Raw genomic sequence first — 25,278 nt, forward strand, 5'->3', positions numbered from 1 at the left:
TGGGAGTGGAGGCAGATATCCTGCAGATATCAGCAGAGGCTGATATCCTGCTTTGTGTTCTGATCCACAACTCCTCTATTTCTTTTTCTTACCCTATTTTCAAAAGGCTTTGTGCTTATTAGCTCCTTACCACACACAGCTTCAGAAGTTAGCGTAGTTTTGGGGTGCAAACCAGCAGTGTGACAGACACCGTCTTCCTTTCAGATTTAAACTAGAGTATGCTCCCTTGAGAGAGAGAGAGAGCAAAGGAAACTTGGATTGTCCAACATTTGCTCCTAAGATCAGTTTGGTATTTCTTAGAGTGAGATTCTAAGATTTCACAAGAATCATGAGGGTGTGTGAATTTCCTGGGTCTGCCCTAACAAAGGACTACAAACTGAGTGGCTTAAAATGACAGAAATGTTTCCTCTCACAGGGGTGGGAGCCAGAATTCTGAGATGAAGGTGTTAGTGGGGCTGGTACCTTCTGATGGCTCTGAGGGAATACCTGCTCCTTGCTCTCTCCTGGTGGTTGGTGCCATTAGGAAAGCACATTTAATTAAGATTGAGATCAAGAAAGGCTTTAAGGAGTAGACAGCATTTACAATCTTTGATAGTAATTTTTATTATATATACTCAGTTCAGTATTCATATCACATTGCTCATTTAAGATGGCTGTTTATAACTATACAGCAATTTCAGCAACACTGATTGTGAATTATTATGTACCAGATGAAAAATTACATGCTGAATCAATTTCTTTTAAAATTTTAGGGAAATAATTTTTATTTGAGGAGGCATATAAGTACTCATTTTTGACATCATGATGTTTAAGAATAAATATATTTACCATAAAATAACATTTTAATTTGTAATTTATTAAAATGCTAGTTTTCAAACATTTGTCTTGACATTCACATGAAAGAATCATCCATTAATCATCGATTATTTATTAATCATTAATCATCCAAATGTAAACTGGAGGAAGCTCTAGACCTTAATTATTGTAGTATTTAAAAATTCTATATAATTAAAAACCAAAGATAAAATCAGCTGTAAAGTGGCAAATAGCTTACTGAATTTTTGCATAATTTTAATTTAGAAATGGAATAGCAACTTTAAAAAAACCATATGAAGCAGATAAACAGTATGCCTTTAGAAATATTAAAGATTCTTATTCTTTACAAATTTTATGTTTTTTAGTTAATACAGCTAAACATGCTTCTTAAATATCTTTTTACTTTGTGTGTATAAAAATAAAATTATCCTTAATATTCCTAAATTGTTTTCCAAATAAAGCCAATATTATTTTTATATGGTAAGAAGTTAACAGAATTATAGGTTTAAAATCAGTGGCACAAATCATAATACGTAGATAATGATTTAACAAATTCAGTGTTAGGTAAGAAGTCTGAGTATAGTACAGTAACAGTCATACATAAGAGGTAGAATTCTTAATCACAGTTTATAGAAAAGATGCAGTAGTTTATATTTGTATCCAGCCTTATTAGTTATGGTACTGTAAATTTGCTTCTCATAATGAATTTAATAGAAAGGGCAAAAGGGATGGGTCTATGTAGGCAATGATCTTATTGACTTTGTTCTGCAAGTGTTACAGGGGCTACTCCCAGACACCTGAAGCACTTTCTTGGCCAATTAAGGTAACTGATCATATATCGCATTTACTAATTTTTTTAAAAGCCTCCAAGTAGGGAAATTTAAGCTTCTGTTCTCCCAAGAGCTTAAGAAGGAGGGAAATGTTTCTTTCTGTACTACTGAGTGTAAATTGTAAATGAAATAAATCACTATCTCTCAGTTATTATTGCTTTCCAAGAATTCCAACAGTGTTAACCTATCGATGGGTTCTATACTCAAATTTTTAACATGATTGTACCTCACAATATATCTGTTGTAAACAATATTACAAATGGGTATTACTTAAAAATTCTATTTCTTTCATGATGAAATTAAATTACTAGTACTTGAGTGAGACTCCATAGACTTCAATATGCTAGGATGACAGAGACTTTTTATGTATATATGAGTTATTCACATTCAGGTGTTTCGAATCCTTACTTCCATGTCAATAAATAGTGATCAGAAAGGCCATTTTATAAAAGTTACAATAAAAATTGTAATATGTACACACAATGCTAAAACTTACAGTAGGGCTTATATTTCATAAAATGTACCTAAATACTTATAAAAGATAATTCAAAATGGAATACTTATAGAAAATAAAACTGACGGCCAAATACAGTTTCTTCCAGTTAACTGGAAATTAGTCTATGATTTATATTAAGATTGGGATGTCATGATGAGCCCATCAGATTCCAGGTATTTATTTAAGTTTCTATGTAAGTGAACTTTATTTTGGATCAGGTATTCTCAAGCTCACCAAAATTCTTTTTCATTGTTTATGATAATTTTTAGAACTCAGAAAAGGAGATTTCTTTTTTTTTTTTTTTTGAAACAGAGTCTCACTCTGTTGCCCAGGCTAGAGTCCCATGATGTCAGCTTAGCTCACAGCAACCTCAAACTCCTCAGCTCAAGCAATCTTCTTGCCTCAGTCTCCTGAGTAGCTGGGACTACAGGTATGTGCCACCATGTCCAGCTAATTTTATATATGTATTTTTAGTTGTCCAGCTATTTTCTATTTTTTTTAGTAGAAATGGGGTCTCGCTCTTGCTCAGGCTGGTCTTGAACTCCAGAGCTCAAACGATCCGGCCGCCTTGGTCTCCCAGAGTGCTAGGATTAAAGGCATGAGTCACCATGCCCAGCCTCAGAAAAGGAGATAATTTATTTATTTTAGGCCCAGATCTGTTTAACAACATTTCCCTCAAAACTGCCGATAATAATGTATTATTCAAGTCAGTAATCATGTTAAAATTAACGTAACACTGTTGACAGATAATATAAAAATAAACTTATTTAACTCACATTTCATTTTAAAATCCTATACCTTAGTTAAGGGTTAGACAGAATGGGTCCTTATAGAAACCAAGCTAGCTTTATATATTCTTCAGTTCAGAGCGAAAACTTGACCTAATTTTAATCAGGAAAGTGTAACTTTGCATTTTTAAGAATTATATAAATGCCAACTTTTGGGATGTAGGCTAGGTATATAAAACTAATACTTTTTGCTATATTTACATTGAAAGATTTGGATATAAAAATCTCAAAAATCTAATTGTATTTCAAAGCTATGTATCTATTTACATTACAGGAGACATGCATATGTAAATACAGAAAAGTTGAACCTTTTGTCTTCGAAAGATATATTTAATCCATAATTAATTTTCAGATGATTTATAGCTTAATATTGAAAACTTCTACAATTAATTTGTAATTGCCACATTTACAAAGAATGTTCTGGGTAAGAGAACCTTTTAAAAACAGACTGATGTTGCACTTAGGCCCACTGCTCATTTAAATCACCTATGACATTTGTAAAATTTTTTCAAATTTAGGAAAATGTAGTTATTAATATGGCTCATTCAGTTAAACCTACATTCTGCAAAATATTCAACTTATACGCTTAAGTACAACTGGACCAATAAGATTATTTGCACAGAAAGTGAAGGCTTTCCTTTCACATTAAAAGTATACTTATGATGCCTGAAAACAATTTGGAAAAGACTATTAATGGTCTTGACTGTAATAGTTTACTGACTTTTTATGCCTTTCTTTTCAATGTTAAGTACTCTAGTTTTGGAGTTTTAAGTTCTGCTTTTCCTCTTGTCTTCAAATAGACTCTTCAGCATATAAACTTGAATGGCTGACACCACCACCATGACCATTAAATTAACCATAGACCAGAAGTTGACTCTATCAAAGTTGCTTTCTTGTATGTTTCGATCACGAGCTTCAAATGCTCTAAGCAGAGTTTGTATGTGACCACTTTTGCTTAGTCTGGACTTGATGCTGTTGATGGATTCCTGTAGATAAATAGAATAATTTTACTATTCAAGAATGCTCAGAAATTTTAAGTTAATTTTAAAATGAGCTTCATGTTTTTTATCCAAACCCAATTTTATGATAGACGGGTACATAATTCAATTAAGGGACAAGTACTACTTATATTACCTAAAGATCCTCTGTAAGTTTATGTAATCGTTCTCCTGATATATTTAAATTGTTTATAAATAGTTATTTAACAAGGGAACAAAGCTATTGTGAATTGCAAATAGATAATACGAAACTATGTGAGTGGCACAGCACCAAGAATTTTACATACATTATCTCTTTCTTAGTCCTTACACAATCATAAGAAAATGATTATTTTTAGAGATGGTGTCTCGGTATGTTGCCCAGGCTGGAATGCAGTGGCTATTCACAGGTGCCATCATAGTATACTGCAGTCTTGAATTCCTGACCTCAGGCAATCCTCCTACATATGTAGTTGGGACTATAGGCACAGGCCACTGCGCCTGGCCAATGATTTAGTTTTTAAAACCCAATTAATGATAACCTTTAGGTAATTACCTATTATATAACTTAACACCTTGTGTTTATAATATTTTCTTCTTTGAATGATAGTCTGGCCAATTTAGTATCTAGCAAAATACCCAATGTTTTAATTGCACAAAGTAGTAAAATTAGAAAATATTTCATTTTAGACGTATGTACTATATGATCAAAAGTATAATATTGATATCAAAATATCAAAAGTATAATATTGATATCAAAAATATCTATTGATAATATAAAAATGTTCCAATATCACATTTATAAAACAAGCTTACCAAGATGCATTCTAAGTTGTATATCTTCTAAAGAAAGCTATTTTTTTTTTTTTTTTTTTTTTTTTGAGACAGAGTCTCGCTTTGTTGTCCAGGCTAGAGTGAGTGCCATGGCGTCAGCCTAGCTCACAGCAACCTCAAACTCCTGGGCTTGAGTGATCCTTCTGCCTCAGCCTCCCGAGTAGCTGGGACTACAGGCATGCACCACCATGCCCGGCTAATTTTTTTTTTATATATATATCAGTTGGCCAATTAATTTCTTTCTATTTATAGTAGAGACGGGGTCTCGCTCTTGCTCAGGCTGGTTTTGAACTCCTGACCTTGAGCAATCCGCCCGCCTCGGCCTCCCAAGAGCTAGGATTACAGGTGTGAGCCACAGCGCCCGGCCAAGAAAGCTATTTTTATAATAGAGTCCTGATAAAATAAGTGATTTGAAAAGGCTATATGAATATAAGGTAAAATTAAGATTTGAAATGATGTCCAAGTATTTATGGCAAAAACAGGAAAATACTAGGAACAGATTTTCCTGGATAACACAGATAAAATGCTTCATTCAGTGCCTATCACCATACTAAAGCCTCTGGATGTTAATAATTTTTATTATTTTATTAAAAGACCATACTGACCAGTATGTCTTCCAGTTTCATATCCAACATATCTGTGCCAGTAATATATTTCTTCCAGTCTTCTTGTTCTTGTGCCTGTTCTCCCATATTATCCAGGATTAATTCAAAGAAAATCACCTTCTCAGAAATGGTGCTGAATGTATTGTCAAAGCAGAACATGTAGTCACCAACTTCAGTTTCTACGCTATATAAAAAAAGTACATGTCTTTCGTTATCTTCACTTATTTGGGATCAAAGGAAAACAACTAAAGGTAAAAAAGAAATAATATGGTTTCTAATTGGACAGCTTACCTATAAATTTCCTTTGTATTGAAAGAAAACTTACAATTTTTTGGGAAAGAGGTAACCTGGAAATACATACATTTAAGTACTTGTAACTTAGACATGCTTGGCACTTATTCAGTGGTAAATTATGATAAATTACCTAATTTTTGGAAAAGGATAGAATTAGAAACCTAGATACATGATAACCCATAATATACTTTAATATTTATACATCATTAAAAATAGTTTTGTGAGTTTCATTCATATGCAAATGCTACCAACCTACTCCTCCCCTTCAATTGAGATTAATCTGTAAATTGAGTTTTGTTGTTAAAAGCAGTCCAGTGATGGACTAAGTATTTTCTTCCAGTACCCCTACTGATTAAGATATATTTTTGTTATACAGGGTACAAAGGTTAGAGATGAAGTCTGTGGCCAGCAGAATTTACTCTCAGTGGCTTTTCCTTTATTGAATAAATGCCATTCACATTTCAACTGAAATTATGATTCTGGTCTTATTACTTTCACATTCAAGATAATTGACCTGGGCAGAGTTAATTTAGTAAAGTGGTTTGCTAATGACTTTTTGTGGAGAGAAACTTTAAAAAGCAAAATATTCCACAGGCTAATGACACATACTAGTGCTGTCTTCAAACAACAAACACCATTTCCTTGAAGGAACAGCAAAAGTCATTTACATTTTTATAATGTATCAGCAAAGTGTCTGTTGTTCTTATTCAGTTAATTATTTCACAAGAGACTACTGCTAACACTTTAAGTCAACTTCAAAGCCAGGCATAGTGGTGCATGACTTTAGTCCCAGCTACTTGGGAGGCTGGTGAGTTGCCTGGAGCCTAGGAGTTTAAGACCCAGCCTGGGCAATACTGCAAAACCCTGTCTCAAAAAGAGAAAAAAAAGCAACAACAAAAAAACCCAACTTAAACACTCTTGTAAGTCTATGTAAATCTACTGAGTTTATAAAATTATCCTGTGAGAACTACTGATTCAGATGATAGATACATATATGGTTTTTTATGCAGTCACAAAGGGCCTTTTATAAAAATTCAGTATACCTAATGTGCACACATTAAATGAATTAATCTTGTCCCACAAAAGTCAGTTTTCTCTATTCTAATGATATGTCTACTAAAGGTTTTGATATGTCTAGCATTGTTTTCTATTTACTTAGATGAACTTCTAAGTAAATGCACCTTTCCAGCTGCCTTTTAAACTGCTTATGACCCGATTCTATTCAATTTCTTAAAGGTGGCTTCAGTTAGAACTGCAGTAGGGATCTGGAGTGAGTGCTGCTCTGGATTAAGGTTTCTTATCCTTTGTGGTCCAGCATTAGGTTCTGTTGTAGCCCTCTAATATCCTGAATTTCTTCATCTTTATTAAACGGACATTAACTTGTACTTCTTTTTGTCTTAAAATATCTTGTCTATACTTTCCTTTGGTTGACATGCAGCATTGTGCAATCATGCTTGACATAAGCAGGACCCAAGCTATACTTTTCATATTAAGATCTTCAGTGAAACTCTATTTGGAAACAGATCCATTTGGAAACCTGTCAGTTTTGAGTTAAGTGTCATAAATCAAGATGCTCAGAGCTAACTGCAATTTAAAGGCCTAAAACTGAGCAAACTTCCTTCCTTATCATTTTCCAGATTATGCCCTCAGTGCTACCTTGTATGTGAGTGGGTGAGATGGGAGAGGTTCAAGAAACCTGGAAGGAGTGTAAAATGTTGCATTAAAAGAAAGGCATGTATGTATACATGTACTCCAGGCGGATTTATATGTTCTCTCATATTATTTGAGGACTCAATGGCCAGGCTACTAAAAACTGGGGAGGGAAACAAAGGGATGACATGAGGATAGGGGCTGACATCACAAAAACAAATCTTCCTTAAATGTGTGCCATTCTTAAATGTCCTGCCAATGCCACACACTCACTTCAGCAAAGAAAACCTGAATTGTTCTTTTGCTCTAACCTAAGATCATTGTTTTCTTTTGGGTCTGCCCTCTTAGACTCACTACATCTATCAAGACTCTATCCATTTGAAACATTTCAGACTCTACTCTTTTGTTTCTCTCTAATCATTGGTATTTTCCAACAATTCACTTTTATCTATTTATGACATATTACTATGTAGTGACTACTGATGTGACTTTCCACATTTTTTTAAAGTTCACACTAGAAAAACACAGTTCAAATTGTATTTTAGTCTGTTGTCACTATTCATGGAAGGTTGATATAAACGATTTTGAAGATTTCTTATTGCCAGTGCACTGGATCACTTACATCTTTAGGAGGCTTGTATACTATAGCCTTCTGAATACATCCTGTGATTATGACCTTTTAAGCCAATTTTCATCTTTTTTCTCATTTCCAACTTATTATTTTTGCTTGATCATAAGCAAAAATACTCAGCAATGTGAATAGATTTTAACATATATACTACAAATAGTAATAGCCAATACTCGTATAACTGTTCATAATTTAAACTCTGCTTTCACGTATTTTCTCTCTCTTAATCCTTACCATCACAGTTAGAAGTAGGCATAATTAACCTTTTCAAGGTTAAGTTAAATGAGGTTCAAACAGGTTAAGATACTTGCCTATGATCATGTGGCCTGTTATGGACATAGATGAAGCTTGGTTTTCTGACTCTCAGGTTAATTGATCTTTCTACAATATGGCTCAGAGCCTGTCTGGATTCTTTGTAATTCTCTCAATTATGTCAAACCTTTGTCTTTCGAGGATATATTTAACCTTTGGACAGAGCTTGAGCAAACTCTGGTGAAGACAGTGGAGAATAATTTTAAAAGGAAAAAACAGTGGGTGCACTGGCTTAGGCATTAATTCCAGTGACTCAGCAGGTTGAAGCAGGAGGATCTCCTAAGGCCAGGCATTTGAGATCAGTCTGGGCAACATAGCAAGACAGTCTCTATACAAAAATAAAAATAATTAGCCAGGCGTGGTGGCACACCTATAGTCCCAGGTACTTGGGAGGCTGTGGCAGGAGGATTGCTTGAATCCAGGAGTTTGAGGCTGCAGTGAGCTATGATTGTGCCACTGCATTCTAGCCTGGGCAAAAGAGCCAGACTCCTGTCTCAAAAAATAAAAATACATAAAAATAAGAAAAAAAATTTTTTTTAAAAAGGGAAAAACAATGTAATACGACCCAAATGTGGGGCATTTCCTGAGGGAAATTTTATTTATTTTTTTTTTATTTTTTTTTTTTGTAACCAAGATGTTTGTAATTGAGGGAAATTTTACATCATATTCAGATGAATGTATTCACTGTAACAGTAACTACATAACCAGTAAACATGACTATTCTGAAGGACAGCACCATGCATTCTCAATGGGGGTGATACTGCTCAGAAAGGGGCAAAATATTCTTAGATAATAATGGTCTGTGGCCCTCCAAAGCTTAACCCTACCTGACAAAATCTTATTCCTTAGTTTTCTCTCATATGGTTATCTCATGAGCAGCATGAATTCATGGAAGTACACAAAATTTATGTAAGAACAATGCTACAAAATTACGGTAAATTTACAAAATTACGGCAAATAGCTGTGATTAGAGGACTTTTGATTGATTGATTGCTTGACCCTGAAGTCATATTGCAAGAGGTGGCCTACAACATGCCTAGTGACTACTGTTGGCTCCCTTATGTTTGATCCTCAGTGTTTATGTTTCATCCTCAATGCTTTGAGAATTAAATAAAACTAGCTCATGTTTTATTATTTCATGCTAAAAGGGTAATTTAGCCTGTCATAAGTTATGCCAAGTGCTGGTAAAAAATTTCAATAATATCTGAATGACTAGTACATATTTAAAATTAGTTCCCCATATCAAGCAAAAATTAAAAGTGAATTTCACTAAAAATAATTTTAAGAAGTTAATATTATTTTTCAACCATTAATACTTTTGCTGAAAGAATAAGTTCTGAATGATTTAAAAAATTTTAATTACGTTGCTATTATGTTATTTATATAAATTGCTACTTTGCATATATAATTAATGCAGATATTACCAATGTAAGCAAAGAAATTGAATTAACTTATTTAGAAAATAGTTATAAAGTTAAATTTAATTTTTTTTTTCTTCTTTTTTTTTTCTGAGACAGAATCTCACTCTGTTTCCCTGACTAGAGTGCTGTGGCGTCAGGGTAGCTCACAGCAACCTCAAACTCCTGGGCTCAAGCAATCCTTCTACCTCAGCCTCCCGAGTATCTGGGACTATAGGAATGCACCACCATGGCCAGCTAATTTTTTTTTCTATATGTATTTTTAGTTGGCCAATTAATTTCTTTGTATTTATAGTAGAGACGGGGTCTTGCTCTTGCTCAGGCTGGTTTCAAACTCCTGACCTTGAGCGATCCTCCCGCCTCGGCCTCCCAGAGTGCTAGGATTATAGGCGTCAGCCACTGCATCCAGCCTAAATTTAATTTTAATAGCTTTCTAATTTCTAACTTAATTTTAGTCTTAATTTTATTTAACCCAACTGCATTTAGTCATTCTTAACCCTGCACTGAATAAAAAGAGTAAGCTTTGTACCTATTCTTTTTATGTATAAAGCACAGATAAACATACAGTATATAAAACATATGTAGTATATCTGTGGTATTAAAATTCCATAGGGAATGAGTAGGAAAAAGAATGTCTACAAAGGCTCCAAGAAGGGGAAGAGAGTAAAAAGAAAAAATGGTTGAGCTTTCTGACTTGGGCCCGGCAGAATGGCTCCCGCAAAAAAGGGTGGCGAGAAGAAGAAGGGCTGTTCTGCTACCAACGAAGTGGTGACCCGAAAATACACCATCAACATTCATAAGCGCATCCATGGAGTGGGCTTCAAGAAGCGTGCTCCTTGGGCACTCAAAGAGATCCGGAAATTTGCCATGAAGGAGATGGGAACTCCAGATGTGCACATCGATACCAGGCTCAACAAAGCTGTCTGGGCCAAAGGAATAAGGAATGTCCCATACAGGATTCGTGTGAGGTTGTCCAGGAAACGTAATGAGGATGAAGATTCACCAAACAAGCTCTATACTTTGGTTACCTGTGTACCTGTTACCGCTTTCAAAAATCTACAGTCAACGTGGATGAGAACTAACCACTGATTGTCAAATATATCAAATAAAGTTAAAAAACCAAAAAAAAAAAAAAAATGGTTGAGAAATACTGCCTTAGATGTATGAGGTTCAGCATGTGTACAACAAACAAAGATGCCTTAATTCTTTATGGTCATTCCTATATTAATCACTTTCTATTAATAAATCTGTGTTGATTATAGAAAGGAGTTTTATTACTACAAATGATACAAAATATTATTCAAAGAAAAATGCATCAGAGCAAATTTTCCTTTTAGGTAGACCAAAAAGCATACACAAATAGTGTAAAATGTATAAGTTCTGGTGGGTAATATTAATCTAGCAGTCTAGAAAAATGCATTTATATGTAACTCCTCATTCCACGTAGTGCTAGACAAATAGATATTACTTAAGCTGTTTAGTTCTCTGGAGACGTTTTTACTAATCCTGACTACTAGAGGATAATACCTGTTTCAAATATTTACTTAAGAAAAACCAGTGTCATACTGAAATTTTAGTTGCCTTTACAAAACTAATATGGCTAAAGTAAAAGTTTTGTTTATTAGAAAGATTTGTAAATTTGGTATAGTTAGTAACAGTGAGTTAGAGTGTCTGGGTTTAGATCCTAGCTTTGCTGTTCAATGCCTGTGTAACGTCTAGCAACTTACTTAACTATTTTCTGCCTCAATTTCCTCATCAGTAAAATGATAATAATATTATGTATGTCAAAGGATTGTGGTCATGAAAAGTGCTTAGAACGCTGGCGTGGCACATCAAAAGAACACAATAAATGTGAACTATTATAAACTCAATTCTTTTCTCCTAATAGTTTAATGAGAGGTGATTCTATATAAGAAAGCAATAGGATGTTTTTTTTCCTAACAGTTAATTTTAATTTATCTAAGGATTAGACAATTAAGGAGAAATAAAAATTGACAGAAATTTTGTACATTTTCTGTATTCTGAAATTTAAAGATAAATTACATTTTTAGTTCTTGTTCATTAATTTACCAAAAAGAAAATATAGTTAATTCCAAGTATATCAATCTAAACTGATTTTTAAAATTACTAGTTCTCTTATTTATTAATAGTTAATGCAAGTATTTTCCTGAGCTCTGCATAGGTAAAATACTATTTAAAAAAGCATTTTCAATTACTGTCTTAAGAATATGGTTGAGACATTTTTTTCCCTTATTCACTCATACATGTATTCAGTGTTAACTGAGTATCAATTATGTGCCAGGCATTTAGTTAACAAAGACCAATAATTTTAATAATAGCTAGTACTTACAATAGTGCTATGTGCCAGGGATGTTCTAAGCATCATATGGTAGAAGGCAAGAGTTTTGGTCCATCCTGTCTCCCTGCAGGCTTATTTAACTTCTCTGAGCCTCCTTGTTTGTAAAATGGTAGTCCAGAATCAAAGAATCTATATCATAGTGGGTTGGAAAGATTAATTTAGAAGCATTAACATGCCAACCCTTGTTTATGGCAAATAGTAGATACTCTGTTCTTCCTCCTTCTATAAACTCACAGTTTAGTTTAACATAATATTGTCTTAAAAAATTCTATAGTAAAATAACTGAATGGAACAGGGAAATGCACCCATGAGATATGAAAAGAAGGAAGTGAGATGTCAGAAGAGCATATATGGTCTTTTGTCAAACTCTGAACTCAAAGAGTTATAACAAGTATTTTCTTTCTATATAGTTTCCCATGGTCAGATCTTTTACTTTCAGATAATTACCTTTACTTTTTAGATAATTACCTTTCAATTATCTAAAAAGAAAGAGGTCTGAGTGATGAAAACCAATTTATACTCAGACACATATATACACACAGATATACTGTACTATTCTTTTGAGACATAAAACTATGTACAAAGATGGTATAGCCAGCCACTCAAGAAACTTTAAGACATGTACTTGGAATAGTAACTTTTTTTTGAGACAGGATCTTGCTCTGTCCCCCAAGCTAGAGTGCAGGGGTACAATCATCGCTCACTGCAGCCTCTAGCTCTAGAACAGTAGCTTTTAGTTAAAATGGAAAGCCTGTGCTAGCCAGAAAGGCAGATTTGAGATGTCCCAACAGAGTGAATGCAATACCTAGGGAATACTAATTTATTGACTAAAGCAAAGAAAAAATTTAGTCAAGATCAAAACAAAATGCCTAAACAAAAAGAAAAAGGTTAATGGAAAAAGTTTTAGTTTATAAGATGGCCCATTATTGTGGACTGTTTAAAATCACAAGGAATTATCTAATACTGACACTTAGTAATGAATGTGCTAAATTTCCCTCCCTCAAAGATAAATCACTGGTATTATTGAGCCAAAGGAACCCAACTGAAAGAGATTACTTACGTGTGAACTCCATCTGATTTTCTTTGTTCAAAAACTAAGATTTTGCCTTCTGGAGAGGCAAGATGGAAATCAATATCTAATCCTGCTCCATCTAAAACCTGTAAAAGATCACACAAGAGAAAAACATATTACAAATTTGGAAAATAAAAATTATATAAAGTAAATCATATGATGTGAAGATCTTCTTTCTAAACCTAGAGGAATTAAGAAAGCCAACAGAGTCATTAGGGGTAGAAAGGAGCTGAAAGTTCATCTAGTACAATTCTGTTCATTTTTGGAACTTGTCCCTTCCTTACCCATTTCTCTCGCCATCACCTAAATTTAGACTTATGGATATTATGGAAATAAATCTTCTTCAAACAATGCCTTTATTGAGAATCCCTGTAGAGTGGACAGAAATACAGAGGACAGTTCAAATGCTGGGCCTTTCTACTTAAAACTTAGGTCATTTAGGATATTCTCTATATTTTTTTTGAGTTTTTTCCCTCTTTAATAAAAGAATAATTAACTACTCCTTAGCCTGGATTTGAAGATGATCCACATGATCCATGATCTGACTCCAAGTGACTTTTTTTTTTTTTTTTTGAGACAGGGTCTTGCTCTGCTGCCCCAGGTAGAGTGCAGTGGAGTCATCATTGCTCACTGCAACCTCAAATTCCTGGGTTTCAGGGATCCTCCTAGCCTCCTGAGTAGCTAGGACTACAGGGATGTACCACCACGCCTGGCTAAGTTTTCTATTTTTTGTAGAGATGGGGTCTTGCTCTTGCTCAGGCTGAACTCCTGACCTCAAGCAATCCTCCTGCTTTGGCCTCCCAAAGTGCTAGGACTACAGGTGTAAACCACCATGCCCAGCCTCCAAGTAACTTCTTTAACACATTCTTCAACTACTCCCCAATATGAACTGTGTATTCCAAGCAGGTCAGTTGATTTACTGGCCAATGAATATGATCTGTTCCTTTACAACCCAAAAATCTCGTTTCTACTTAAAGCTTAGGTAATTCAAATGCTTTATGTAGATTAATTTATTATTTATAACAATTCTAAAAGGTAGGTCCTATTATTTTTAAAAAAGCAAAAGTAAATAGTAAATAGTAAAATAGTAAATAGTAAAAAAGCAAAACAAAAACCAAAAACTGAGTCATAGAGAAGTCATCTTTTCAAAGTAATATAGCAAAGAAGTGGCATAATCAAAATTTGAACTCTGCAATCTCCCTCCAGAGTAATTTTTTTTTTTTTTTTGAGACAGAGTCTCACTTTTGTTGCAAACTTCTGGGCACAAGCGATCCTCCTGCCTCAGCCTCTCGAGTAGCTGGGACTACAGGCATGCACCACCATGCCCGGCTAATTTTATATATATATATATATGTTTAGTTGGCTAATTAATTTCTTTCTATTTATAGTGGAGACAGGGTCTCACTCTTGCTCAGGCTGGTTTTGAACTCCTGACCTTGAGCAATCCACCCGCCCTGGCCTCCCAGAGTGCTAGGATTACCGGCATGAGCCACTGCATCCAGCCTAAATTTAATTTTAATAAGTATGCTATGTTGCTGTTACATTCTCCTGAATAGTTTTTCATCAAATTGTACTCATTCTTCAAAAGTCAGCTTAAGTCCTTTGAAATGTCCTCTGAATCCTCCTACTGAGTTCTCTCATATTCTCCCTTGTACTTCTATAGAGTGCATGCCTATTCTCTGTTTGGCACTTAATCATACATTATCTGGAACCTTATTTTTAGAATTCACTTAGCACAAACTTGTAAGGTACCTTTATGGACACCTATGTAGCACATCCAATGCAGATGATATGATTGATGAAAATTTTATACATTGTTCATTATGTTTATAACTCTAAGGGTATTGGTACTAACAATAGTATTATCAATATTTTGATTTGTCATGGATGCAAATATTTAATAAATACATATTTTTGTCATCCTATACAAATTAAAGTGTCTTAGTTTTTCTCTGTAGATCTGTGTTTGCTCATCTCTCTTCCTGTCTTGCTCTTTCTCATTTCTCTCTCCCTTTTTCTCTTCTGTATTTATAGTCTTTGTTAAAATGCAACAAAATATTTATTAGGAACACTATATAATACAGCCTACTTAAGAAAGCCCTATACCCAATAGCTACTCTTTTTCTTAAATAGCACTCCATTTTATCTTTCTTGGCAACTTTAATGTGATGATATAAAAGATTACCTATTGCTGCACTCTTATCGATCGACAAAACTGGTTGCAAATGGCTGGGTAAATATCCACCATTCTTTTTGTCCTTTAGATTTCTGGAAGATACTCCACTGAACAAAGGAATATTAGCTACTAATATTTGTCAATCTCAAAATCCTCAATTAGACTAGAGAACACCAAATATTTATTGAAATTGATGCCTTCTTTTTCATACTACTGGTTTTTCTCAGATGATCAAATTCTAAAAAAAATAGTTAATATAAAGAAACAGACTTAAAAATATATATCCTCAGAGAAATTCAAGAATGTAACATCCATAAAAAACAAAGATGCAAATATGAAAAAATGCTTAGAGTAACCAAAAATGTGATTGCCAAAATAAAACCTTAACAGATGGAATGGTAGCAGAATGAACACGGATGGAGACTAAGAATCAGAGAATTAGAAGGAGCAAAGATTCTCAGAATAAGGTAAAAAAACTATAGATGAAAAAATAGTATGAGAGAAATAGATTAGAGCCTTCATGAACAGAGCTAAAGATTTCTAATATCTAATAAACATCTCAAAGGAAGAGAACTTAGAGAAGGGAAATGATGAAATTATTAAAGATGAGAAGAAACATTCTTATTTCAAAAGATAAAAATCTTTAGACTGAGAGGATCTAATAAATGTGAAGCAGGATAAATAAAAAAGATTCAAAAATCCTACAGACTTTCCAAAGGATTGAAAAAAAAACCTGGAAACTTCCAAAGTGAAATAGGAGAAGTAGTAGAGAACTGCAAAATAACAAGAATTGGGATTCGTATTAGAACTCTTACATGTAACACTAGATGCAAAAATAATAATAATAATGGAGCCACATCAATGTTCCTAGGTTAAAAAGAAATTATATTTACTGAAGTGATAGCAAGTATAAAGCATTTGCCTGGTGCGGTGGCACACACCTATAGTCCCAGCTACTCAGGAGGCTGAGGCAGGAGGATCACCTGAGTCCAGGAGTTCGAGGCTGTAATATGCCTGTGAATAGCCACTGCATTCCAACCTGGGCAACATAATGAGACCCAATCTCTTAAAATATTTAATAAATAAAGCTATTTTCAGATAGCCAAGGACTCAAAATATTTAAAAGAATTACTCAAGGGTATCCTCCAAAAAACATATCCAAATAAATCAGAAAAGAAGCAATATAAAAAAGCTAAGAAAAGATTTCAGTAAAACAAAGTTAAAAAGCAATTATTGGTAGTGGCTGGTCAAGCTTAATGAAAATATTAAAAATGATTTTTAAAAATATAAACTTAATTAAAAATATATAACATGTATTTTAAAAATAGATATAAAAAACAAAATAATAACATAACCTGAAACTATAGAAATGATTTCAATGGGATACAATGAGGACAGTAGTGAAAGTGTTAAAGGTTTGGTTAGTTAAGAGGAAACATAGGTTCATTTTGATGCTGAGTAAATAGATGCTTACACATTAAAATTTGGGGACATCCAATTTGGAACTATATTAATAATATACAGATAACCTGAAATCTTCCCACTATAAAACCCCTGGAAATGCTGGATTGTATTCTGAAACAATCCTTTCAACTGCATAGCCAGGGCAAAGTAAAAAAAAAAAAAAAAAAAACCAAAACCAAACCAGAAATGAAAACCAGAGGTAAGTAGAAGTTTCTGGAGGGGGTTAACTTGTCACAGTACCTTAGGGGTATAGGGCTTAATACTCTCATGAAGACAGGGGATGAGGATTTGGGGCTGAATTATGTAGGGAACAAGAATTGAGAACTATGCATAAAGCTAAGATCTTTGAAGGGACACACCTTCAGTAAAAGGGTGAAATTTGGTAAAAAAAAAAAAAAGTCCACCAGTACAGAATGCTTGTTCATCTTGGCCTCAAGTCATATGAGAAAAAGTAATATAAACTTGCCAGATAATTCATCTACAGGCTCTCACATCAAGCAAATTTGTAGTTCAAATTTTCACTACCCATGCGTTCAGAGACCCAAGCAGAGAAATTAATATAAAAAGTAGTTCTCCATCATGGAACGCCTGGAAGCAAATGTAACATTTTTCTGGAGAGCCATATCGTCAACCTAGGCCATCTAAGATTCACATAAGATAAAGTCATATTAAGCATGAGTATGATGGGCAGCTTCTGATATAGCTCCCAATGATCCCTGCCTTTCTGGTATTCATACTCTTGTGTAATAAACATAGGAAAAGTGATAGGATGTCACTTCCATGATTAGATTACATACAAAAGATCATTAACTTCCATCTTGCTAGCTTGCTATCTCCTGCTGGCACTCTCTCTTACCCTCTCACTCACTGTGATGAAAGAAAACTGCCATGTTGTAAGATGCTTTACAGAAAGGCTCACATGGCAAGAAATAAGGAAAGCCTCTAACAGCATGTAAGGAACTGAAGCGTTAGTCCAAGGACCTTTGAAGAACTGAATCCTGTCAACAATTATGGGTGAGCTTGGCTCCTTCTTAGTTGAGCCTGAGACAACTGTACCCTTGTGAGAGATCCAGAGTAGAAGACCCAGTTAAGCAGCAACCAGATTCCTGATGCACAAGAACTATAAGCTAGTAAATGTTGTTTTAAGTCACTAAATTTTGGGGTTAATTAGTTTTATATCATTAGATAACTAATAGATCTAATATAAATACAGAAAGGAGAGCATCAGGGAGGGAATAAATGAAGGTAAAAGAAAAGCTTACATTTTTTCCTAGTCTTAATTGATCTAATAAATAGATAAGTGATCAAAGTAATAATGGCAACAATGTATTGGGTGACTACAGCATATGGATACATGAAATGAAAGACAAGCTAGAAGGGCAAGGAAGAACTAGGAATATTCTGTTTATAAGGTACCTATACTACCCATGAAACAGTAATGTTATTTAAAAGTGGACTTAGATTAGTTGTATATGTATATTACAAACTCTAGGACAACCACAAAAAACTTTTAAAGAGTATAACTGATATGTTAAGACAGGAGAGAAAATAAGAGTCATATAAAATGCTCACTAAAAATCAGAGAAAGCAGAAAAAGGGAAGATTTAAAAAAAAAAGAATAAGTACAATGAATAGAAAGGAGTTACAAACATGGTGATATTAATCCAATGGCATCAATAAACTGTTTATGGATGGTCTAAATATGCCAATTAAAAGATAGAACTGCCAGAGTGGATAACAAAATGAGACCCAACTATAAGCTGTCTACAAGAAACCCCTTCTAAATATAAAGACAGATTAAAAGTAAATGGATGGAGAAAGACATACCATGCTAACACTAATCAAAACAAATCTGTAACAGGTATATTAATGTCAGACAAAGCAGACTTCAGAACAAGGAAAATTATCAGGGATAAAGAGGGGTATTACCTATGATAAATAGGTCAACTTTCAAAGAAGACATAACAATCAATGTGTATACAATAACAATTGCATCAAAATACGTGAGGCAAAAACAAAACTATAAAAAGAAACAGATAAAACCCAATAGTTTTTAAAAATTAAAAAAAAAATTTCTTTTAGAAATAGGATCTTGCTCTGCTGCCCAGGCTGGAACACAGTGGCACGATCATACCTCACTGCAACACCAAACTCCTGGGCTCAAGCAATCCTCCTGCCTCAGCCTCCCAAGTAGCCCAGCTAATATTTTTCTATTTTTTGTAGAGATGGTGGTCTCACCACATTGCTCAGGCTGGTCTTGAACTCCTGGCTTTAAGCAATCCTCTCACCTTAGCCTCCCAAAGTGCTGATATTATAGGCATGAGCCACTGAGCCTGGCCCAAACACACTATTATATAATAGTTGGAGATTTCAACATCTGTCTATTAGTAATCAAGATCCAGCAGACAGGCCGGGCGCAGTGGCTCACGCCTGTAATCCTAGCACTCTGGGAGGCTGAGGCGGGTGGATTGCTCAAGGTCAGGAGTTCGAAACCAGCCTGAGCAAGAGCGAGACCCCGTCTCTACTATAAATAGAAAGAAATTAATTGGCCAACTAATATATATACAAAAAATTAGCCGGGCATGGTGGTGCATGCCTGTAGTCCCAGCTACTCGGGAGGCTGAGGCAGCAGGATTGCTTGAGCCCAAGAGTTTGAGGTTGCTGTGAGCTAGGCTGACGCCATGGCACTCACTCTAGCCTGGGCGACAAAGTGAGACTCTGTCTCAAAAAAAAAAAAAAAAAAAAAAAAAAAAAAAAAAGATCCAGCAGACAAAAAATCAATAAGGATAAAGTTGACCTGAATAGCACCATCAATCAACTGAATCTAACTGACTTTTGAGGAATACTTGATCTAACAACAGCAGAATACACATTCTTCTCAAATTCACATGGAACATCCACCAACATAGAACACATTTGGCTACAAAACACTTCTTGACTTGTGCTCTCAGACCACAATGGAATTAAGCTGGAAATCAATAACAGAAAAATAGCTAGAAAATCCTAAAATATTTGGTGACTAAACAATGCATTTACAAATTACTCATGGGACAAAGAAGTCTCAAGTTTCAAAAAAATTTTTAAGGGTCGGGTATGGTGGCTTACACTTGTACTCTGGAAGGCCGAGGCGGGAGGATTGCTTGAGCTCAGGTGTTCAAGACCAGCCTGAGCAAGAGTGAGACCCTGTCTCTACTATAAATAGAAAGAAATTAGCTAAATAACTAAAATTAGAAAAAAAATTAGCCAGGCACAGTGGCATGTGCCTGTAGTCCTCAGCTTCCCGGAAAGCTGAGGCAGGATCACTTGAATCCAGGAGTTTGAGGCTGTTCTGAGCTAGGCTGACACCACGGCACTCTAGCCCAGGCAAGAGAGTGAGACTCTGTCTCAAAAAAAACACATTTTTTTTTTTAATGAAAATACAACTTAAAACTTGTGGGATGTAGAGAAGTCACTGCTTAGAGGTAAATTATAAACTGAATGCATACATTAAAAAGAAGAAAGATCTAAAATCCATATATAAGCATCCACCTTAGGAAACTAGAGAAAAAAGAGTAATATAAGCCTAAAGCAAAAAGAAGAAAAAATTAGAGCAGAAATCAATGAAATTTATATCAAGAAATCAACAGAGAATAATCAATGAAACCAAAAACTGGTTCTTTAGAAAAAGATCAATAACACTGAAAAACCTCTAGCCAGGCAAACCAACAAAAAAAGACACTAATCACTAATATTAGAAATGAAAGCTGGATCATCACTAATGATCCTATGGACATTAAAAGGATAATAATGGAATATTAACAAACCAATACCCACAAATTTGATAACTTAGATGAACTAGACCAATTCCTTGAAAGATACAAAACTTATACAAGGAGAAATAGGTAATGTGAATAAGGCCTATATCTATTAAAGAAATTGAATCAATAATTTTTTTTAAAAAGGACTCAAAGAAGAAAGGACCAGGTCTAGATGGTTTAAATGGTAAATCCTACCAAATATTTATAGATAAAATGATACCAATTCTCTATAATCTCTTCCAGAAAACAAAAGCTAAGGTAACAATTATGTACTCATTCTATGATGCCAACATTACTCTAATACTAAAATCAGGGAAGACATTACAAGAATAGAAAACGACAAATCAGTATCTCTCGTGAACACAGAGGCAAAAATCTTCAACAAAATATTAGCAAATCTAATTCAACAGTGTATAAACAGAATTATAACCATAACCAAATGGATTTATTCCAAGTATGTAAGGTTGGTTCGCCATTCAAAAATCAATTAATGTAATTCATCACATTAACAGGTTAAGGAAAAAAAATCAGATTATTATACCAATGGATGGGGAAAAAACATTTGATAAAATCCAATTATCAATTCATGATATTTAAAAAACACTTAGCAAACTAGGAACAGAGGGGAATGTACTCAATAAAGAACACTCACAAAATCCTACAGCTAAAATCACACTTAATGACAAGAAATTAGAAGTCTTCTTCCTAAAATGAGGAACAAGGCAAGGATGCTCTTCTCGCTTTTCTCTCATCACTCTTTTTTTTCTGAGACAGAGTCTCGCTTTGTTGTCCAGGCTAGAGTGAATGCCATGGCGTCAGCCTAGCTCACAGCAACCTCAACTCCTGGGCTCAAGCAATCCTGCTGCCTCAGCCTCCCGAATAGCTGGGACTATAGGCATGCGCCACCATGCCCGGCTAATTTTTTCTATACATATTAGTTAGCCAATTAATTTCTTTCTATTTATAGTAGAGATGGGGTCTTGCTCTTGCTCAGGCTGGTTTCGAACTCCTGACCTCGAGCAATCCGCCCGCCTCAGCCTCCCAGAGTGCTAGGATTACAGGCGTGAGCCACCACGCCCGGCCCTCTCATCACTCTTATTCCACACCTTACTGGAAGTCCTAATAATGTAATATGGCAAGAACAGGAAATAAAAGATATACATATTGGGAAGAAAGAAAGAAAACTCCTTGTTCAAATATGACATGATTGTTTATGTAGAAATCCCAAAGAATTACCTCAAAAAACCAAAAAGCAATAAGTGATTATAGCCAAGTCTCAGGATACAATATTAATGTACAAAAGTCAACTGCTTTCCTATATACCAGCAATAAGCAATAGGAGTTGGAAATAAAAAATATAATACCATTTTGAGTAACGCTAAAAGAAAGAAAAAATACATAGGTATAAATCTACCAAAATATGTGGATATTGACAAACTGATCCTAAAGTTTATATAGAAACCAAAAAGACCCAGAATAGCCAACACAGTATTGAATGACAAAGTTAGAGGACTGACGCTACCTGCTTCAAGACTTAGTATAACATTATCATAATCAAGACAGTGTGGTACTGGCAAAAGAACTGACAAATAGATTATTACCACAGAACAGAGAATACAGATATAAGGAAAAAAGATCTGTGGTTGCCAGGGGTTCAGTTTTGAAGGAGGAGGATATGACTAGGTGGGACACAGGAGTTTTAATGCTGTATAACTATTCTGTATGATACTGTAATGGTGAATACATAATATTATGCATTTGCAAGATGCATAGAACTCTATAATACAACACAGAGTGAACCTTAATGTATAATAACTATGAACTGTAGTTAATAATAATGTAACAAAATTGCTTCAATTATAAAAAATGTATCACACCAATGCAAGATGTTAATAAGAGAAGAAACTATTAATATATGGCAGTGTGGAGGCATATGTGTCCCCGATTATTCTATAAATCTAAAAATCTTCCAAAAACATAAAGTCTATTAATTAAAAAAAAAAAACCACAAAAGAAAACCATGAGAAAAGAACAAGTGTATTAGAAAACCAGGCAGGCATAGAAAAGAAAAAAATAGAACTTCTAGTCATTGCAATTAGAATGGCTTTTATCAAGAAGATAATAAGTTAGGATGCAGAGAAACGGAATGTAAATTAGTATATTGTTGGTGGGAAAGTTAGTATGAAAAACAATATGGAGGTTCCTCAAAAGACTAAAAATAGAACTACCATATGATCCAGTAATCCTACTTTTTGAACAGACAGGGTCTCACTCTGTTGCCCAAGCTGGTCTTAAACTCCTGACATCAAGCAATCCTCCCACCTCAGCCTCTTGAGGAGCTGGGATTTCAGGTGTGAGTCACCACACCTGGCTAAGAATTTTCCAGACTTGTTGAAAGATTTGAATTAAAATCTGAAAACTCAGATTCAAGTAGCACTAAAAAATCCAAGTAGAATAAAGTTAAAATTCTATATTAGACAAACTGTGGTGAAACTGCATGAGTAGAAGATTTAAACACAAGAGAAAATAGAGATGAACTACAAAATATATAACAAAATGAAAGGAATCTTCAACAACTATAATGGAAGGTAGAAGACAATAAAATATTAATACTTTTTTTGATACATTGAGGAAAAAAAATCTGTCAATAAAGAATTATTTAAGCAACTAAATTCTTTAAGCAAATTCAAGAGGGCAGAGGCATGAGAACCAGAGGAAAACTTAAATCTGTCCTATCTATTTGGACTTTCAGTTATATGAGCCAATGAATTTTTTTTTTTTTTTTTTTTTTGGAGACAGAGTCTTGCTTTGTTGCCCAGGCTAGGGTGAGTGCCATGGCATCAGCCTAGCTTACAGCAACCTCAAACTCCTGGGCTCAAGCAATCCTGCTGCCTCAGCCTCCCAAGTAGCTGAGACTATGGGCATGTGCCACCATACCCGGCTAATTTTTTCTATATATATTAGTTGGCCAATTAATTTCTTTCTCTTTATAGTAGAGACGGGGTCTCTTGCTCAGGCTGATTTCGAACTCCTGACCTTGAGCAATCCGCCCGCCTCCCAGAGTGCTAGGATTACAGGCAGGAGCCACTGCGCCTGGCCGAATTTTTCTTATTGTTAAAAACTGGCACTCCCACCCTAGGCTTTACAGTCTTAAAGTATAACAAAACTCAGTGTTACATACTACCCACCCCCAAACACTCACACTGTGCATTTTCAGAACTATGTGTCTATTCATTTTGTTTCCTTTCCTGAAATGCCCCTTGTTCCTTGCATTCCTATCTCACGTAAGCATCTTTCTGGATTAAATTTTATTTTCTCCAGGAATCTTTTGCTGAAACCCATAGAAATGACCCTCCTCTACTACCACTTAACTATACTTTATTGAAATAACCTAGATATGAACCAGTAATACTTATTAAACTCCTTGAGAAGAGGGCTTCTTTTTTTCTTTCTTTCTTTTTTATTCCCCTCGCACAATTCATGGCACATATTAACTCTTTGGTAAATGTTGAACTTTTGAACTTTACTGGAAATCAAGAAATGCTGAGTTCTAGCCTCAGTTTTGCTCATTATGAGACTAGATACTTTACTCTCTGTATTTCCCTTATGCATCTATATGTAACCGAATCCTAAAGTTCCTTCAGATAAAAATTCTATATAGCTTTTTATTTTGCTCTGTGACAGTACCTGGTATTAAAAAAATTCTCTACATCAACTTTAAAAAATTAACATTTGATTAAAAATTAAGCAACCTGTGAAAAAACTGAAAGAGGAAACACATCAACGCATCTTTTTTTACACTGCTACTTGGAAACATCGAAATTAGCTTTGTGGAATTAACAAAATTTCTTCTAATTACCCCCTACCAGAATAACTACATAAAATAAGGCAATTCCCCAAGAGTATTATGCAGATACTAAAAAAAAAAAAGACACGAGGCAAATACGATGCTCAATGAAAGAAATGTTATAAAGTTTTAATATAGGATTTGATCTTACTTGGTTTGAAAATAATGGGTATATAACTAAAACAGAAATGCACCATTGAATACACCAACAGCCTCTTTCAAAATATTTCAAAATTGGGTTTGGTAATAATTACACAGGCACAATTTACAAAAATCCTTAATTGAAGCAAAGACAGTGTAGATTTATAATATTGGAACTGGGTGAAAGCGGTGGCAGTGATTCAAACAAGTGTCATCACCTCGCCCAATGATGAAGGAGAACGTGTATCAGTCCTGTATTGTGAAATTCTCAGTATCAGAACGTGTTACTGGCTAGAAAAGTGATGGGCGAATTATGAAACAGAGAACAGCCACCGACATCACCAGTTCTTGGCCTCTTTCCGACCGGAGGAAAGGGGAGACCGCCGGTAGTCGTCGATTCCGGGTCCGGCAAGAGCCTCGCGGAGCCTCGCGCGCCTGGGCGGAGCCGGCCCGCTCCCCCGGCCGCCCTCGCCTGCCCACCACCCGGCCGTCCACAGGAAGCGTGAGAGGCCAACAGGCAGAGCATCTGGGCTAAAGGAAGGAGGCTGGCCCACCTCCGCACTTACCTGGTACTCAATCTCCAGCGAGGCCTTCAGGGGCATGGGCTGGTAGAAACATTCCTTCTGGCCGGCCGGGAGGGTAAAGGTGAAGTCGCTGTCCAAGGAGGGCGTGAAGCCGGCCGCCCCAGGCAGCAGCACGGGAGGCAGAGCGGCCAGGAGCAGCACGGGGAAGGGCAACCAGATCCTAACGCCCATCCCTGCTGGGGCGATCTCG

At 35.1% G+C, this 25,278-nt stretch overlaps 2 protein-coding genes across 2 annotated transcripts; one reads left to right on the forward strand and one right to left on the reverse strand.

The window, feature by feature from the left end:
• Positions 1–578: 578 nt before the first annotated feature.
• TMED5 (transmembrane p24 trafficking protein 5) lies at positions 579–25,259 on the reverse strand. Its single transcript, XM_012790947.3, has 4 exons — positions 25,071–25,259; positions 13,068–13,165; positions 5,347–5,530; positions 579–3,916 (listed from the first exon to the last, which is right to left on the reverse strand). Exons 1-4 carry the CDS (start codon positions 25,257–25,259, stop codon positions 3,698–3,700), a joined length of 690 nt encoding a protein of 229 aa, XP_012646401.1. The 3' UTR covers positions 579–3,697.
• LOC105885738 (large ribosomal subunit protein eL31-like) lies at positions 9,806–10,785 on the forward strand. The gene has a single exon (XM_075999863.1). It carries the CDS (start codon positions 10,357–10,359, stop codon positions 10,735–10,737), a length of 381 nt encoding a protein of 126 aa, XP_075855978.1. The 5' UTR covers positions 9,806–10,356; the 3' UTR covers positions 10,738–10,785.
• Positions 25,260–25,278: the final 19 nt, after the last annotated feature.

This window comes from Microcebus murinus, chromosome 2 (genome assembly GCF_040939455.1).
Source record: "Microcebus murinus isolate Inina chromosome 2, M.murinus_Inina_mat1.0, whole genome shotgun sequence".
NCBI classification, from domain to species: Eukaryota; Metazoa; Chordata; class Mammalia; order Primates; family Cheirogaleidae; genus Microcebus; species Microcebus murinus.

Bases quoted from the DNA above. Each gene is read 5' to 3' on its own strand.
- LOC105885738 (XM_075999863.1), top strand. From the start codon at position 10,357: ATGGCTCCCGCAAAAAAGGGTGGCGAGAAGAAGAAGGGCTGTTCTGCT.
- TMED5 (XM_012790947.3), bottom strand. From the start codon at position 25,259: ATGGGCGTTAGGATCTGGTTGCCCTTCCCCGTGCTGCTCCTGGCCGCT. The intron at 13,166-25,070 runs GTAAGTGCGGAG...GATCTTTTACAG, and splicing joins CGCTGGAGATTGAGTACCAG to GTTTTAGATGGAGCAGGATT. The intron at 3,917-5,346 runs GTCAGTATGGTC...ATTTATCTACAG, and splicing joins TGAAACTGGAAGACATACTG to GAATCCATCAACAGCATCAA.